At 41.4% G+C, this 15,418-nt stretch overlaps 1 protein-coding gene across 1 annotated transcript; it reads left to right on the top strand.

Annotated features, from left to right (window-relative positions):
* Window positions 1–222: 222 nt before the first annotated feature.
* Window positions 223–858, top strand: LOC149162230 (uncharacterized). Its single transcript, XM_089435125.1, has one exon. It carries the CDS (start codon window positions 223–225, stop codon window positions 856–858), a length of 636 nt encoding a protein of 211 aa, XP_089291251.1.
* The last annotated feature ends 14,560 nt before the right edge of the window (window positions 859–15,418 follow it).

The raw sequence follows: 15,418 nt of genomic DNA, 5'->3' as shown, positions 1-15,418 counted from the left end.
TGAAGAGTCAGAAGAAAGAGACTCCGAATCAGATGGCTCTCAAATAACCCCTATCAAGTCGGCTAGGGGCCGGAAATCTAAGAAGAAACAGAGAGAGGAAAAAACTTATCTGGACGTCCTGCAAGGATCCCAGAAAACCCTCAAAGGAATGATGAACACAAGATCCGGACGAAAGCAGAGCAAGGCTCCAAAAGGAGCCACCTCCTTCCAAACCAGTAAATAATGAAGTACGTCTCCTGGAACTGCAGAGGGTTAGGCAGCAAACTGAAAGAAGAAGCCCTAAAAGATATTGTCAGGATCCATTCGCCTGAAATCCTTCTTATCCAGGAGACAAAGATGGAGGATAAACTTCTCCTCCAAACTAGCAAGACATTTTGGCGTAAAGGTCCCGGAAGCGCAGTAAGTGCCAAGGGCGCCTCTGGCGGACTTGCCTCCTTTTGGGAGAACTCCAAATATGAGTTGATTCAAGAAGAAAACTGTTCTCACTGGATCTTCACTCAACTCCTTCACAAAGACTCTGGTCAGCAAGTAAGTATGTTCAATATTTACGCTCCGGTCCTTCCAACGGAGAAAAAACTTTGCTGGAACTCGATTCAGTCCTTTTTATTATTGCACAATCTAGAAAATATCATTATTGCAGGTGATCTGAATGTCACCCTAGCCACTGACGAGAAAAAGGGAGGTTCTCCAGTTCGGGACCCAGCTAGAGAATGGGTGGAAGACATAATGTTAGACTGGGATCTTGAAGATATCAAGCCCACTACAGGGAAATTCACCTGGTCTAACAAAAGACTAGGGCCTAATCATATAGCCGCTCGGCTGGACAGATTCCTTGTCCAATCCTCTTTTCTTACTTGACATCTTTCAGTCTCCTCTAAAATCCTTCCAAATTGCACATCTGATCACAAACCTATTAGCCTCGAGCTGTCCATTGATGGAAACCTTGGGCCAATACCCTTTAGATTTAGCCCTATGTGGATCCAGCAAGAAGGGTTTCATGAAATGGTTTCAGAAGCTTGGAACAGGCAGATTTTGGGGTCCCCATTCTACGTATGGGAAGAAAAGTTGAGGGGCCTTAAAAGAAGACTCAAGGAGTGGGCCAAAACTCTGAAAACACCCGCTGCCAAGAGAAAAGAATCCTTAGAAAACCTTGCTGCCCACCAATCTGCAATGGAGAATTTTGTTGCTTCTCATAGTCTGATGCAAAGAGAAATCGAACTGCAAAAAATTCTCCATAGAGCCAGCAGAGATGAAGAGGAATATTGGAGGCAAAAATCCAGAAATCTATGGTTACAAGCCGGCGACAAAATACAAGTTTCTTTCATAAGCAAACCGAAGCCCGCAAGCAATTTAAAACTATTTCATAAATTCGGTCCCAAGATGCCATGATCAAAGATCCTGAAGGCATCAAAAGAGTTGCCTTCATCTTTTACAAAGAGCTGTTCACGGCCCCAGATAACCCTCCTCTTGACCTTCAAGCCCATCCCTTCGACCTAATCCCTCATTGTGTTCAAGACTCTGTTAACTCTATGCTTACCGCACCGATCAGCATGGAGGAGCTCAAGAAGGCATTGGACTACATGGAGCCGGATAAAGCTCCTGGGCCAGACGGGTTCAATGTCAGATTTTATCAGACATGCTGGCCTATAATTAACAAAGATCTCTTAAGAATAGTCAGGAAATCACAATCAAGTATCAAAATCGGAGGCAACACCAATTCGGCCTTCCTTGCCCTGATACCGAAGGAGAAAGGAGCCACTGACTTTGGCAGATTCCGGCCTATTTCTCTATGTAATACAAGCTATAAGCTGATCACCAAAATAATAGCCAATCGTCTCAAGAACGTGCTGCCGGACATCATACCGGAAAACCAAGGTGGCTTCATCAAAGGGAGAAAGATTCTGGACAATATTGTGCTGGTGCAAGAAGCAGTTCATTCAAGTTGCCAGCGAAAAGAGAAAGGAATGGTGATAAAGCTCGATCTGGCTAACGCCTTTGACAGGGTGAGACATGATTTCCTCTATGTTGTTATGGAGAAACTGGGCTTCTCTTCAACCTTCATCAATTGGGTGAAAGCCTGCATTGCCTTCCCTTGGATAGCGCCTCTTGTAAATGGCCGGTCAACCAAGTTCTTCAATGCCTCAAGGGGTTTAAGACAAGGTTGCCCGCTCTCCCCGCTTCTCTATGCCATTCAAGCCTCGGTGCTCAGTTTTCAACTAAACTGTTGTCAACAAATCCAATCTCTGCCTGGACTCAGAATGGTTCCCAACATTAAAGATATTAACCATGCCCAATTCGCCGATGATACCCTTCTGCTTGGAGGAGCGAGCATAAATTCTGCAAGATCCTTTAAGAAGGAGCTGGATATCTACAAGGAGGTCTCAGGCAGCAAGATAAACTATCTAAAAAGCACCATTTACAGTTGGAACTGCTCGGTCAAGGATCTTGCTGATATAGCCAGGCTGCTAGAAATGAAAGGAATTCAGACCTGGGAGTTTTTCAAATACCTGGGGATCCCAATCTTCAAATCCATTCCTAAAGTGGCCCACTGGATGCCAATGCTCGACAAAATAAAACTAAGAATCCAAGCTTGGGGAGCCACCTGGCTGAACAATGCAGGGAAGATTATCCTGATGAAATCAGTGCTCACAAGTATGTCGCTTTACCATAACTCCATTCTGCTTGCTCCCAAAACTTTCCTCAGCAAATTGGACAGTCTGCTGCGAAGATTCCTCTGGGAAGGGGGGAAAAACAATGAAAAAAGACTTCACTTAGTCAGATGGGATACTGTTAAAAAGTGAACTCTGGAAGGAGGCCTTCACTTAAGAGATCTGGGAGCCCAGAATCTCTCCTTGGGCTCCAAAATACTATGGAGCATAGTTGATGGGAAGATTAGCTGGAGCAAGAAAGTGCTATGGAAAAAATATTTCAAGGGACAGCGGTTGAGATGCTTGGACCAGCCTCCAAAAACACATAAAGGCTCCCCGATCTTCAAACTTTGCCTATCAGCTATGGAGCACTTCAGTCAAAATCTATACTGGATCCCAGGTAATGGGAAAAATATCAGAATTTGGGATGACCCAATCCTTGGTGATCAGTCTTTAAACCAGGTAGAAGGCCTGTAAAACATCAAAACATGGCTACAGTCAAACAATCTGAACACCTTGTGGGATATCTCAACATGGACGGAGGATGCTGGAAGTCGGTGGGCTAGTTGGAATTTGGGAGAGGTTCCCCAACAGCTGCAGGTTGAAGCCAAGATACTGTTAGACAAGCTTCAAGGGAAATCCCCAATTAAAACATCAGCCAAAGACAAAAGAGGGTGGGGCTCCCTCTCAGGCAAATACACAGTGGCTAAAGGTTACAAAAGCAGGAAAGCGATCCCTAATGTTCCCCCTGATCCAGCTCAATGGAAATTCATCTGGGCCTTCCCCTCGCTGCCCAAAATCGACTTCTTCTGCTGGACGCTAGCCCACAACAGCATCCTCACTAGAGATATCTTGAGAAAACGTGGAATGGAAGGACCTTCCAGATGTCCGTTGTGTATGTCCGAGGAAGAGTCCGCAAATCATCTGTTATTGCTATGCCCCTTTGCCCGTGTTGTCTGGAGGGGAGTCCTGAGAACAGGTGCTGACAAAGTCGAGATCCCTGGTAATATTAACACCCTGCTGCACAACTGGGCCTCCTTAACTCCATTTGATCTCTCAAAAAAAAGCCTCCTCAAAACAGCCTGGATGTGGATACCTAAATTTACTTGCTGGAAGTTGTGGTTGGAGAGGAACAATAGAATTTTCAGGGATGAGAAAAGTACACCGGGCAAAATCATAACCAAAATCCAAGCTTTACTGGGAGAAACTCTGGGTAACAATCAGGCAATAAAAAATGAAGTTGATATGGACAGCGAGGAGGAGATATGGCTCAAAGATCTGGTCCCACACCATGACACCAAGCCACTGTCCCTTGCAACCACCCATGCGAATTGGGAAATCCGTCTGGAAGAACAGATGTTTATTAAATGGCACTCTGTCCTGGAGGAACATTGCCTCTTCTTCGATGGGGCCTCTAAGGGCAACCCCGGGGCTGCGGGAGGAGGTGGGTTTCTTTTGAATCCGGATGGTTCCACTGAGCTCCGATATCAATGGGGACTGGGCATCGAATCCAACAACAGAGCTGAGGCTCTGGCTCTGTGGCAAGGGCTCAATCTAGCTCTCAAAAGGAACATCTTGAAGCTGTCAGTCTTTGGAGACTCCAGGCTAATCATTCAAGCACTGAATCTCAACACAATCCCCTCACAGATCCTCTTAGCCTCCATTTACAAGAAAATCAAGCTTATCCTTCCTCTGTTCCAGAAAATAAATTTCTTTCACATCCTGAGGCATCTAAATGATCAAGCGGACCGTGAAGCCAACTTGGGCTCCGTTAGAGACAGATGATCCCTGTTAGTCAACTCCGACGAAGAAGACTGCATCATTCCTTAATACTCTGTATTCGATTTGCCCAATTAATCCTCATCACCTAGCTTTCAATATCAGTGGTCTCATTCTGTTCAGAAAGCCTGTTCCTATCTAAAAAGCAAAGACCGGGTAACAGGGTATTAAGTGATCTAAAGAAGCCAATCAGATTTCAAGTCTTCCACCAAAAAAACGAAATTAAAGATGAAGGCTCCATCTCAGACCATTCTGATGGATCTCTACTAAGGTTAGCGCCACCGCAGGTGCCCAGGTTCAGTCGTAGAAGCAATATCTCAGCTGTGAAGATTAAGGAACAGGGATGCTGAATGACCGGTAGAAAGAAAGCTCAAGGAAAGGTTAACGAGAACTCTGTATTCATGAAGGCAGATCATTTCAAACCTGAGCAAGACCAAAAGAGCTGGGCGTATTGCAATTCTGTCATCTGGCAATCCGAGGATTGATTCTACCTGGATCTGGTTCAATAGAGAGAAACGTTGCTGTGTATTAGCACTGTCAGTTCAGATTCTGTTGTAATGTCCAAGCACGCGGCAGCTGGTTTGCCGCCCTAATTCCAATAACCGTTACAGTAAAAAAAAACCATAGCCCTTACAACACAAAATATACTTCAAATAAAAGTATTCATGAAAAACCTCTTTTCACTTGCACATCTAACCCTTTGATTTTCTCCTCCTTATATACTTAGAGCCTTTGTCAATACCATGCACCAAAATAACACTTAAAACCTATGATATTCTTAGACGGGATCAGGTAACTGTTATTCCGCTCAATATCATGGGCTAATACGATGGTATGGACCCTTGGTATTCTTTAACCTTAATTTTCCATCCCATACGCGTTTTTCCTTCCGTGAAACTGTGTGCATACGAATACGCGCCTTCTATTCTATGAACCCGCTTGTATAGATGACTTGGACTAGGTTAAACAACATATACGACTTAAGACATTATCTTTCCTCAATTTCTTGATTCTGATCTGTAATCCTTTGTCCCATCATCCCGTTCTTCTGTTTCATTACTTTGTTACTTCTGAATTGACCTGTTACAATGTGAGTTACCATCATGCATCACTTTATCATTTCTGAACTAACCTGTGGATACATCTGGTTATCATATATGTGAGTTTCCATCAAGGACAACACCTGTACCATAATGCCAATAAAGGTTCATAGATTCATCAGTGGATTTCCAGTTGCATACAGAGACCGGATTAAGTTCGATGAGCCTACATTGTTGGAGGAGGCCATCCAAAAGTTGAAGCATTGTTATGAGCAGTCGAAGCACAATGTTGAGTTGAAACATGACTTGAAGAGAAACGACAAAGCTAAATGAAAATGGCCACCAAAGAGAGGAAGACGTCAAGATGCAAGTGAGAAAGATAATGCAGTTCCTTACAAGAGCTTCAATACAATTGAGAAGGGACATGGAGAGCAGCATGCTAGCGATAGTTGTAAGGAACCATTGCAATGTTGGATATGTGGTAAGGATCATTGTAAGAGGTATAGTCTACAGTATTAGAGTGGTGGTAGACTCCAAATCTATAGTTCTCAGGAGGCGCATATAGTTGGTGATGTTGGTCATAGCATTCCTCAAATTTATGCAATTGTGGACAACAGGGAGGCGGATCATCTGGCATCAGTCATTGAGATGGATGGTAAGCTTTGTGATCAAGTTGTTTCTATTTTGATTAATCATGGATCTAACTATAGTTATATTAATATTGACCTAGTGGATAAGTGTGGTTTGAGAAAAGAAGTGCATGCAGAATCTTGGTTGGTACAGTTGGCTATAGGTACGAAGAAGTGAGTTCACCATTGGGTAAGAGCTTGTGCAATTGAGTTAAATGGTATGGCTACAACAATGCATTTCAATATATTACCATTGGGATCGTATGGTATGCTTTTGGGTATGGATTGGCTATACCTTCACAGAACCAAAGTGGATTGCTTCAACAAAGCCATTGAGTGTGTGGATGATAGTGGGGAAAAAAGGACCTTGCAGGGAAATAAGAAGCCTACATCAATGAGGATGGTTAATGCAGGCTAAGTGTAGTTACAGAAAAGGTTATGTGATGTTTGTTGTACACATTTCCAGTGACAAGGGTAAGGAGGTTGATGATGCTGATGTGTTGAGCAAGTACCCAATATTGCAGCAATTTCAGGATGTATTTCCTGAAGACATTTCAAAGTTGCCACCTCAGGGAGGTAAACTTTTCTATTGATTTAGTGTCAGGGGCAGCTCCAACATCGAAAGCACCTTATAGGATGAGCACACCTGAGTTGGTAGAGTTGAAGTTGCATCTAAAGGAAATGTTGGACAAATGATACATCAGACCCAGTGTATCACCTTAGGGCGCACAAGTGTTGTCCGTAAAGAAGAAAGATGATACTCTTATATTGTGCATTGATTACAGGAAGCTGAACAAACTGACTATGAAGAACATGTACCCTTTGTCGAGGATTGATGATTTGTTTGATCATATAAAGGGAGAATCGGTGTTCTCTAAGATCGACTTAAGATCGGATACCATCAGGTACGCATCAAGGAAGAGGATATCTTCAAGACTGTGTTCAGGACCAGATATGGGCATTATGAGTTTGTTGTTGTTCCATTTGGCTTAACTAATGCTCCAGCTACATTCGTGTGTTTGATGAATAGTGTGTTGTGTCCTTATTTGGACAAGTTTGTTATTGTATTCATTGATGGCATACTGGTATATTTTAAGAATGAGGAGGAACATGATGAACATTTAGTAGCAGTGTTGAAATTGCTAAGATAGCATCAGTTGTATGCTAAACTTAGCAAGTGCAGCTTCTTTTAGACTGAGGTACATTACTTGGGACATGTTGTCTCCAAGGAAGGCATAACAGTAGATCCAGAAAATATAAGGGCCATCATGGAATGGGCAGCTCCTAAGAATGTAGATGAGGTGAGATCATTCATGGGATTGGCAGGTTACTACAGGAGGTTCACCAGGAACTTATCACGCATTGCATATCCTATCACATCATTGCAGTGGAAGGGTAATAAGTTTGAATGGACGGTAGAATGTGAAGATAGTTTTGAGCAACTTAAGCAGTTGTTGACACATGCACCAATGCTAAAGATTGCGGATCTGGACCAGGAGTTTGTTGTGTGTACAGATGCTTGCAAAAGGGGACTTGGTGGAGTTCTCATGCAAGAAGGACAAGTAGTGTGCTATGAGTCACGGAAACTGAATGAGCATGAGCAGAACTATCTGACACATGATCTTGAGCTAGCAGCGATTATACATGCATTGAAGATGTGGAGACATTATCTTCTAGGTAGGAGGTTCACATTGATGAGTGATCATAGTGGGTTGAGGTATTTGTTTGACTAGCCGAATCTAAATGCCAGACAAGCTAAATGGTTGGCTACCCTTAGTGAGCTTGACTTCAATATTAGATACATCAAAGGGAAGGAGAACCGGCTTGCAGATGCTCTTAGTAGGAAGGTACAGGTAAATCATATAGCAGTTATAAGCTCCTATTGGATAGAGTTACAGGATAGGATCTTGCAGGAAAGATAGTGGGATGACAAATACATGGAGATTATGCATAGGATACAATAGAGCACATGTACAAGTGACCGGGATGCAGATTATCGTCTCATGATAGATAGCTTGGTGAGGTTTCGAGATAGGATCTATGTGCCGAATTGCAATGAGCTCAAGAAGCTTATCTTGAGGGAGTTTCATGTGAAACCATATTCAGGTCATCTAGGATATTAGAAGACATTGACGGTAGTAAAGAAGTTCTATTATTGGCTAAATCTGAAGAAAGAAGTGGCTGAGTTCATGGCTAGATGCTTAGATTGTCAACAGGTAAAGGCGGAATTCAAGCATCCAGGTGGTCTACTACAGCCTATAACGATTATGGAATGGAAATGGGAGGTCATTTCCATGGATTTTATCACAGGTCTTCTGAGGACAGTGAAACAACATGATTCTATTATGCTCATGGTTGACAGGTTGAGCAAGGTAGATCACTTCATTCCAGTAAAGACTACATATTCAGCTAATGAGGTAGCATAGGTGTTCATCAGAGAGATAGTGAGACTACAAGGTGTTCCAAAGAAGATTGTGTCAGACAGGGATGCAAAGTTCACTTCCAAGTCTTGGAAGGAGCTATTTGTAGACTTGGGTACAGAGTTGGCCTTCAGCATAGCTTATCATCTGTAGACAGATGATTAGACAGAGAGGGTTAACAGGATCTTGGAAGATATGTTGAGGATGTACGTGATGCACCGGTAGAGGAAATGGGAAGAGTATATACCATTGGGTAGTTCACATACAACAATGGTTATCAAGAGTCATTGAGGATGAGTCCTTTCAAGGCATTGTATGGGCGGAGTTTTAACACTCCCATCAGTTGGAGTGATCCAAAGAATAGGGTACTTATTGGACCATACATGTTGATGGACATGGAGTAGGAAATGAAAATTATAAAGAAGTATCTAAAGGCAACAAAACATAGACAGAAGAGTTATGCAGATCAGCACAGGGTGTTCAAAGAGTTTCAGGTTAGGGAACATGTGTATTTTCACATCAAGCCCAAGAAATCTCTTTGAGGGTTGGTTCATGTGCCAAGTTGGCACCACAGTATTGCGGGCCTTTTGAGATCCTTGAGACGATTGGACTAGTGGAATATCGACTTGAACTGCCTCCAACAATGAAATTCCATGATTTTTCCATATTTCATTGCTTAAGAAGTATATAGAGTATGTTGATCATGTTATTGATTGGTTTGTATTGCAAGTGGAGCAAGAAGGAGAGGTCCAGCCAGAGCCTCAGTGCATATTGCGGCAAAAACATCTCAAGCTCAGGAATAGAGCCATAGAGAAAGTTAAAGTGCAGTGGAAGCACTTTAAGCCTAAAGAAGTGATCCGGATTTAAGCAGGAACGCAATAGATTACAGAGATAACCATAAAGACAGAGATGCGATAACCATAAAAACAGAGATAACCATAAACATAGATATGCAGCGGGAATAATACTTTACTTCATTAATGTAGAATACTGAAATATGCTTACAAACAGTAATGGAAATAACCCAGCTAGGGCGATGGTAGCTTATCTCTGAGAAGAGATGTGGTGGCTACATGCCTCTGAACTGTCTTACAATGAGGGTCGAAGGCCTATTTATTGTTGAGAAACAGTGGAAAAACCCTTAACATTCCAAAACCTAACCCTAGAAGATGAAACGCCAAACTATGGGCCCCGTTTGGGATAAGTTGGTACATCAACTTCCCGGGGTCGTAACTTTGGCATACGATCTCCGTTTGACGCATACAATAGCTCGTTAGAAAGATCTATCTGAGCACTACCATTGTTGGAATGGGCAACATCGGTCCATCTCATGGACCCATGTTGCCCCCGGATTCCCCAAAAAACGTCGTTTAGGGCCTCAAAACGGCTCCGGAAGTTCAGGACCCGAAAAACTGCTAAAAATAGTAAGTTGTGCTACAATTAAGGAAACTGGAAATGCTGAGAAGAACAATGGTGGGGGTCCAGGTGGGCTTGGCAGGTGGCCACCAAGATCCACCTGGATCAAGAAGCTACATGGGAGGTGGTGGATCAAATGTGGACCCTATATCCTTCATTGTTTTCTCGTTGAGGCAAAGCAATTTTGGTTTGATGTTGGTTTTATGTTTGGCATATGTTTTGTTGATGTCTTGTATATGTATATGTATATGGATGTAAATACCGCCATGAGCTAAGTTATAATGATCCAATAAGCGGTATGGGTGTCATGTTATTATGGTTGTTATCTTGTCATGTTGTCATAATGTTTTGCTTTTGAGCAGGTTCTTCATTATAAATAATGCAACGAGCTAAGTTATAAATCTCCATAGGCAGTATGTTTTCTTTTCAGTGGTTTCGTTGAGGTCTTGGTGTGGTTTAACACCAAGGACGGTGTTCCCCAAGGGGGAGGGTTCTGTAACAACCCTAGTGAAAATTTCATGTAATAAAAGTTAATAAAGGCAAAATAAGACCACGGTTAGGGACACTTATTCCAAGTTGAATTTTGGGCAAATATATCCTAGTGGGCATCACTAGTTGTGCATTTTGGTTAAGGAAATTGGCAAAGGCTAAGGCAAAGACATTAAAAGGAAAAAGGCATTTTTAGCACATTTATTTACGAAAATAACGGAAATTAGGAGAAAATGAAGGCAAAAGGTCACAGGTTGCATGTGAGGAGGAAATTGAAGGAAAATAATGGAAAATGAAGAAATTAGAGGCCACATCCATAAAAAGGCTTCTGAGGATCAGTTCATGGCTTTTGTCAAGTTCAAGTTTGGGGCTCTCTCATTATTCTTTCTTTCTCTCACTCTCTTGGTCACTTAGAGTTTTCTTGGAGCACTCTAGTTTGGAGCAAAGGAAAAGGAAGGCAAGGAAAGGAAAGGAAAAGCAATCAAGGATCAAGGAAATGAAAGAAGGACTCAAGCAACTTCAGTAGGAATACTTTGCAGGTAACCTTTTGGCATTTGTGACTTCCTAGCTTGTTTGGACATGCATGGCCTTGCATGTTGGTGTATGGTTCTCTGTTATCGGTGGCATGGTCTTGTCGGGTTATGACAGTGGTTTTTAGCCTAGCTTAGCCTTTTTCCAGATGCCATGGTATGTTGGAATGTTTATTTTGGTTTTCGAACTTTGGAATTTCCAGATGGATTTCGGAATCTGGGGCGGAGGTGGTCTCAAGGTCCATTCCCAAAGGCCTAGGAATCCCTTAACCAATTTTAGCGAGATACACTATAAAGCCTGAGGGAGAAGTCTCGGTTTAGGGCCTAGTGATTCGGGTTTGGATTACGTAGAGCCGGAGAGATAACGAGATAGGAAATTCCTTAAGGATAGTGATGGATTCTTAATGGAATTCCATGTTCTTCTCGGTTGTGATTGAAGCACTGGTTTTGGTGTGATCACAGTTTGATGAGGGTGGAAGTGGTTTAACCTCTGGATTCCCTTGGTTGTTCTTGGATTGGTTGTTCTATGAGATCCCACATTAATGGTTGGAATATGGCACGGGGATGACTAGCTGAAACAGAGGTTTGGTTTAGCCATGTCTATGGTCGGGTGGTACGTGGAAGTCTCGAACTTGGTTGGATTTGCATATGATTAATAAAAGCTAAGTTCTCTTAATTTTGCACTGATTCATATGTGGATTTATTGGTTGTCATGTCTCAGATATCTGCATGGTTTAATGTTGGTTATAAGCATGTTTATGTGACTACTTTATGTCATGGTTAATTCATGTATTTACTTGTAACTGTTAAATGATGCAAGACCTAATTGATGATCTATTAGTCTAATGGAGAAGGAAGTGATCCTTCTAATTTTGTTTCATTAGTTGTTTTAGTCATTTATACTTTGTCTTATATCCTAGACTTGTAGGTTGCATTGATTCCAAGTGTTTGATAGAATGTCAATCCCAGTTGGGGGATGCTCAGGTCTAAGGGTGATTTTGATTAATCAGCATGGTTATCATGTTTTTAATGATTTCTAAAAGTTACAACAAAATTATGGGCAAAGGCTAGGATTCTGGGCTAGAAAAGTGGCTCAAATCCTAGGGTCGTTGGCACAGAACTGGCAATTCTAGACCACAGTCGTTTGAAGGCAGGCCTGTGAGAGTGACTTTGAGTTGCTGGTCGCTCCCTTGCCCATAGCATGAGAGCGACTAAGGGCTAAGAGCTGCAGAATAGCAATGGGACCCAGGGACAGGTTGTTTGAGTGGTTGACTTGTCTCCTGAGGGGTCTGTTGATGATGTTGGATGATTGTAAGTGATGTTTCGTCGATTCCACTTCCTTAAGGTGACATAGGAGGTTGAATCTGATTATAGTAGCATCTCTCCTCATGTTTACCCTTGTTGGCATGGTTCCTTTGGTTAGACCTGGGAGGGGGTGTTACATAAGAGGGCCCAATCACTCTCTTGGAAGGTTTTGGCCTTGATGTGCTTATCATGCCAAAATTTTCTTTGTAATTGAACCACTTCAGTTTACATAAGAGCCTACAACCTGATTTCATCTAGGGCATTCAACTCTTGCGATCTCTCTTCCTAAGTTGTTTTGATGTCCAAGTCAAGTTGTGCTACCATTCTTAGTGTATTGTACTCAAATTCAAGTGACAATAGGTTTTTATTACATAGACCAACTCAAATGGGGTGAACCCAATGGTGTTCTTCCATGTAATGTTGTAGGTCCAAGTGGTCTGAACAAGCCTTTCTTCCCAATCTTTCTTGTTGCTGCTAACAACCTTATTCAAAATGATTTCTAATGCTCTATTTGTCACCTCCACCTGCCCATTTGTTTGAGGGTGATATGGGGTGAATCTTCTACATATTATATGATACTACTTCATTGTCCCCTCTATCATATTGGATCTGAATTTAACACCTTAGTCAGTCACTAAGTCTCTTGGGAAACAAAATTTGTAAAAAATGTTCTCACTTAAGAACTCTACTACTTTTGGTTCTATTGTCCCCTTGACTAGCTTTACTTCCGCCCACTTGGTTAAATAATATGTGCATACAATGATATACTTCTTTTGTCCAAATGGGGGGTCAATAGGTCCAATGAATCCTATGCCCCCCTTCGCAAATGGCTCAAAGGTCACTTGAGGTTGTATGAGTGTCTCATCCCTTTGAGTAGGTTTCCCCATCCTTTGACACTTGTCACATTATGCAATGTATCTCCTGGAATCTTGATGAAGATTAGGAAAATAATATCTTGCTTGAAGAATCTTGTAGATTGTCCTCTTCACAACAAAATGCCCCTCGCAGGGTCCACCATGACATGCTGAGAGGATATCATCGACCTCATCTTCTATGACACCTCCTTGAGATTTGATTAGGTCCCAATCTAAAGAGGTTGCCCCCAATCTAGGTATAAGGAGCACTTTTCCTGAAAATTTTACTCTCTACCTTTGAAGACAAGTTTGGGGAAAACTAGCCAGCAACCAAAAATTTTTCTATATTAGCAAACCCAAGAGAAAACAATGATATGGCAAAGAGGTTCTCATCCAAAAGTTGGTCATCCACCATCTCTTCATTTTTTTCAAACAAGGTTAGCCTAGACAAGAAATCATCAACAATATGTTCTTTCCCTAGCTTATCAATAATGGTTAGATCAAATTTTTGTAACAACGATAACTATATAACCATTTGAGCATTGACATCAAGTTTATTCATCAAATATTTAATGGTTGCATGATTTGTGTGCACAAAAACTTGATATCCAGTAATGTAGTGTATAAATTTATTCAAAGAATACACAATAAACAAAAGTTCTTTTTCAATAACTGTGTAATGGAGTTTTGCCTTGGACAAGTTTTTAATGATGAAATAGATAGCATAAGGCAATTCACCTTCCATCTATGCCAATATTGCCCCCACTACTTTGTCTGATGCATCTGCGTGAATGTGGAAGGGAAAGGACCGATTTGGGCCCTAAGGATTGGTGTAGTTGTCAATTTATCTTTAAGTACTTCAAATTCCTTTTGACAAAGGTTTTTCCAACATAAATATGAATCTTTTGTTAGTAAACCAAACAAAGGTGAAGCAATTTTGTTGAAATCCTTAATAAATCTCCTATAGTACCCAACAAGTCCTGAAAAGCTCCTAACATCATTTTTTCTTTGTGGGATGAGAACTCTTCTAATAATTTAAATATTATTATGATTAACCTTAATTCCATCCTTAGAGAGGAAGTAGCCTAGAACAATTCATGCATTCATAAAAAATTGGCACTTTTTTGGGGTTAAGGAGAGATTCATTTATATGCATCTTTTCAAAACCTTGCACAGGTTGGAGAGAGCTTCCTGGAAATCATCTCCATAAGGTGTGAAGTCATCCATATAAATCTCTACTGAGTCATGTACAAGATCAAAGAAAATATTCAATATTGCCATTTGGAAGGTGGCAGGGCATTACACAAACTAAATGGAAGGACCCTATAGGAAAAGGTTCCCTATGGGCAAGTGAAAGTAGTATTATCTTGGTCTTTGGGATTGATTTGGATATGACTTGATCAAGGTGGATAGTGGTGGCTACCCACTTATTCCACTTGGACCCCCGCCATTGTTTCTTTCAGTTTCCTTAATTGTAGCACAATTTACTATTTTTGGCAATTTTTTAGGTCCTAAACTTCCGGAGCTATTTTGAGTCCCTAAACGACTTTTTTTTGGAAAAAATAAAACAGTAATTTTTCATTAACATTTGTAGTCGAAATTGTATTCCTCAAATAGATCTTTCTAACAAGGTATCATATGCATCAAATGAATATCGTATACCAAAGTTACGACCCCGGGAAGTTGATGTACCAATTTACCCCAACAAGGCCCACAAACTTTTGGTGCTTCATCTCATAGGTTTAGATTTTTGGATGTTTAAGGTTTTCCATTGTTTTTCAATAATAAATAGGCCTATGAGGCTCATTGTAACACAATTCAGAAGGCATGTAGCCACCACATATCTTCTCACAGATAAGATACCATCACGTGAGCTAGTTTATTTCATTTCAACATGTAAACAATTTTCAATACTTTTTTATTAATTAATTGAATTTTGTTTTCGATGTATCTCTGTGTTTTGTTCATTTCAGTATTTCATTTTTTTCCTGCATAAATCTAGATCAGTAGTATCAGAGTGGTCTGCTCTTTCTCTGTTTTTTTGTGCATGTCCCCAATGAGGTCAGGGTATAAGGAGTTGGGACTTGAATTGGTTGAACCCTTGCAAGACCATTGTCACCGACACTGACGACCGCCCATGGGGGAAGAAAAGAAAGATGAGGGAGCAAGAGATCTTATCAAGTTGTTGCTCGAAGAAGCCCTCGAGTGGCAAAGGAACGAGATGATGGATAACTTTTCCCAGATCATTCGGCATATGCCAACAGGTGATGCATCTTCATCCAGTAGTCACTTCGGAGGCGTCGCCCCC

Source organism: Pinus tabuliformis, chromosome 5_2 (assembly GCF_031772625.1).
Source record: "Pinus tabuliformis cultivar Carrire ecotype Pingquan chromosome 5_2, CPIR1, whole genome shotgun sequence".
Classification (NCBI taxonomy): Eukaryota; Viridiplantae; Streptophyta; class Pinopsida; order Pinales; family Pinaceae; genus Pinus; species Pinus tabuliformis.
The sequence above is the reverse complement of the archived record's forward strand: the minus strand, read 5'-3'. Positions and strand labels throughout refer to the sequence as shown.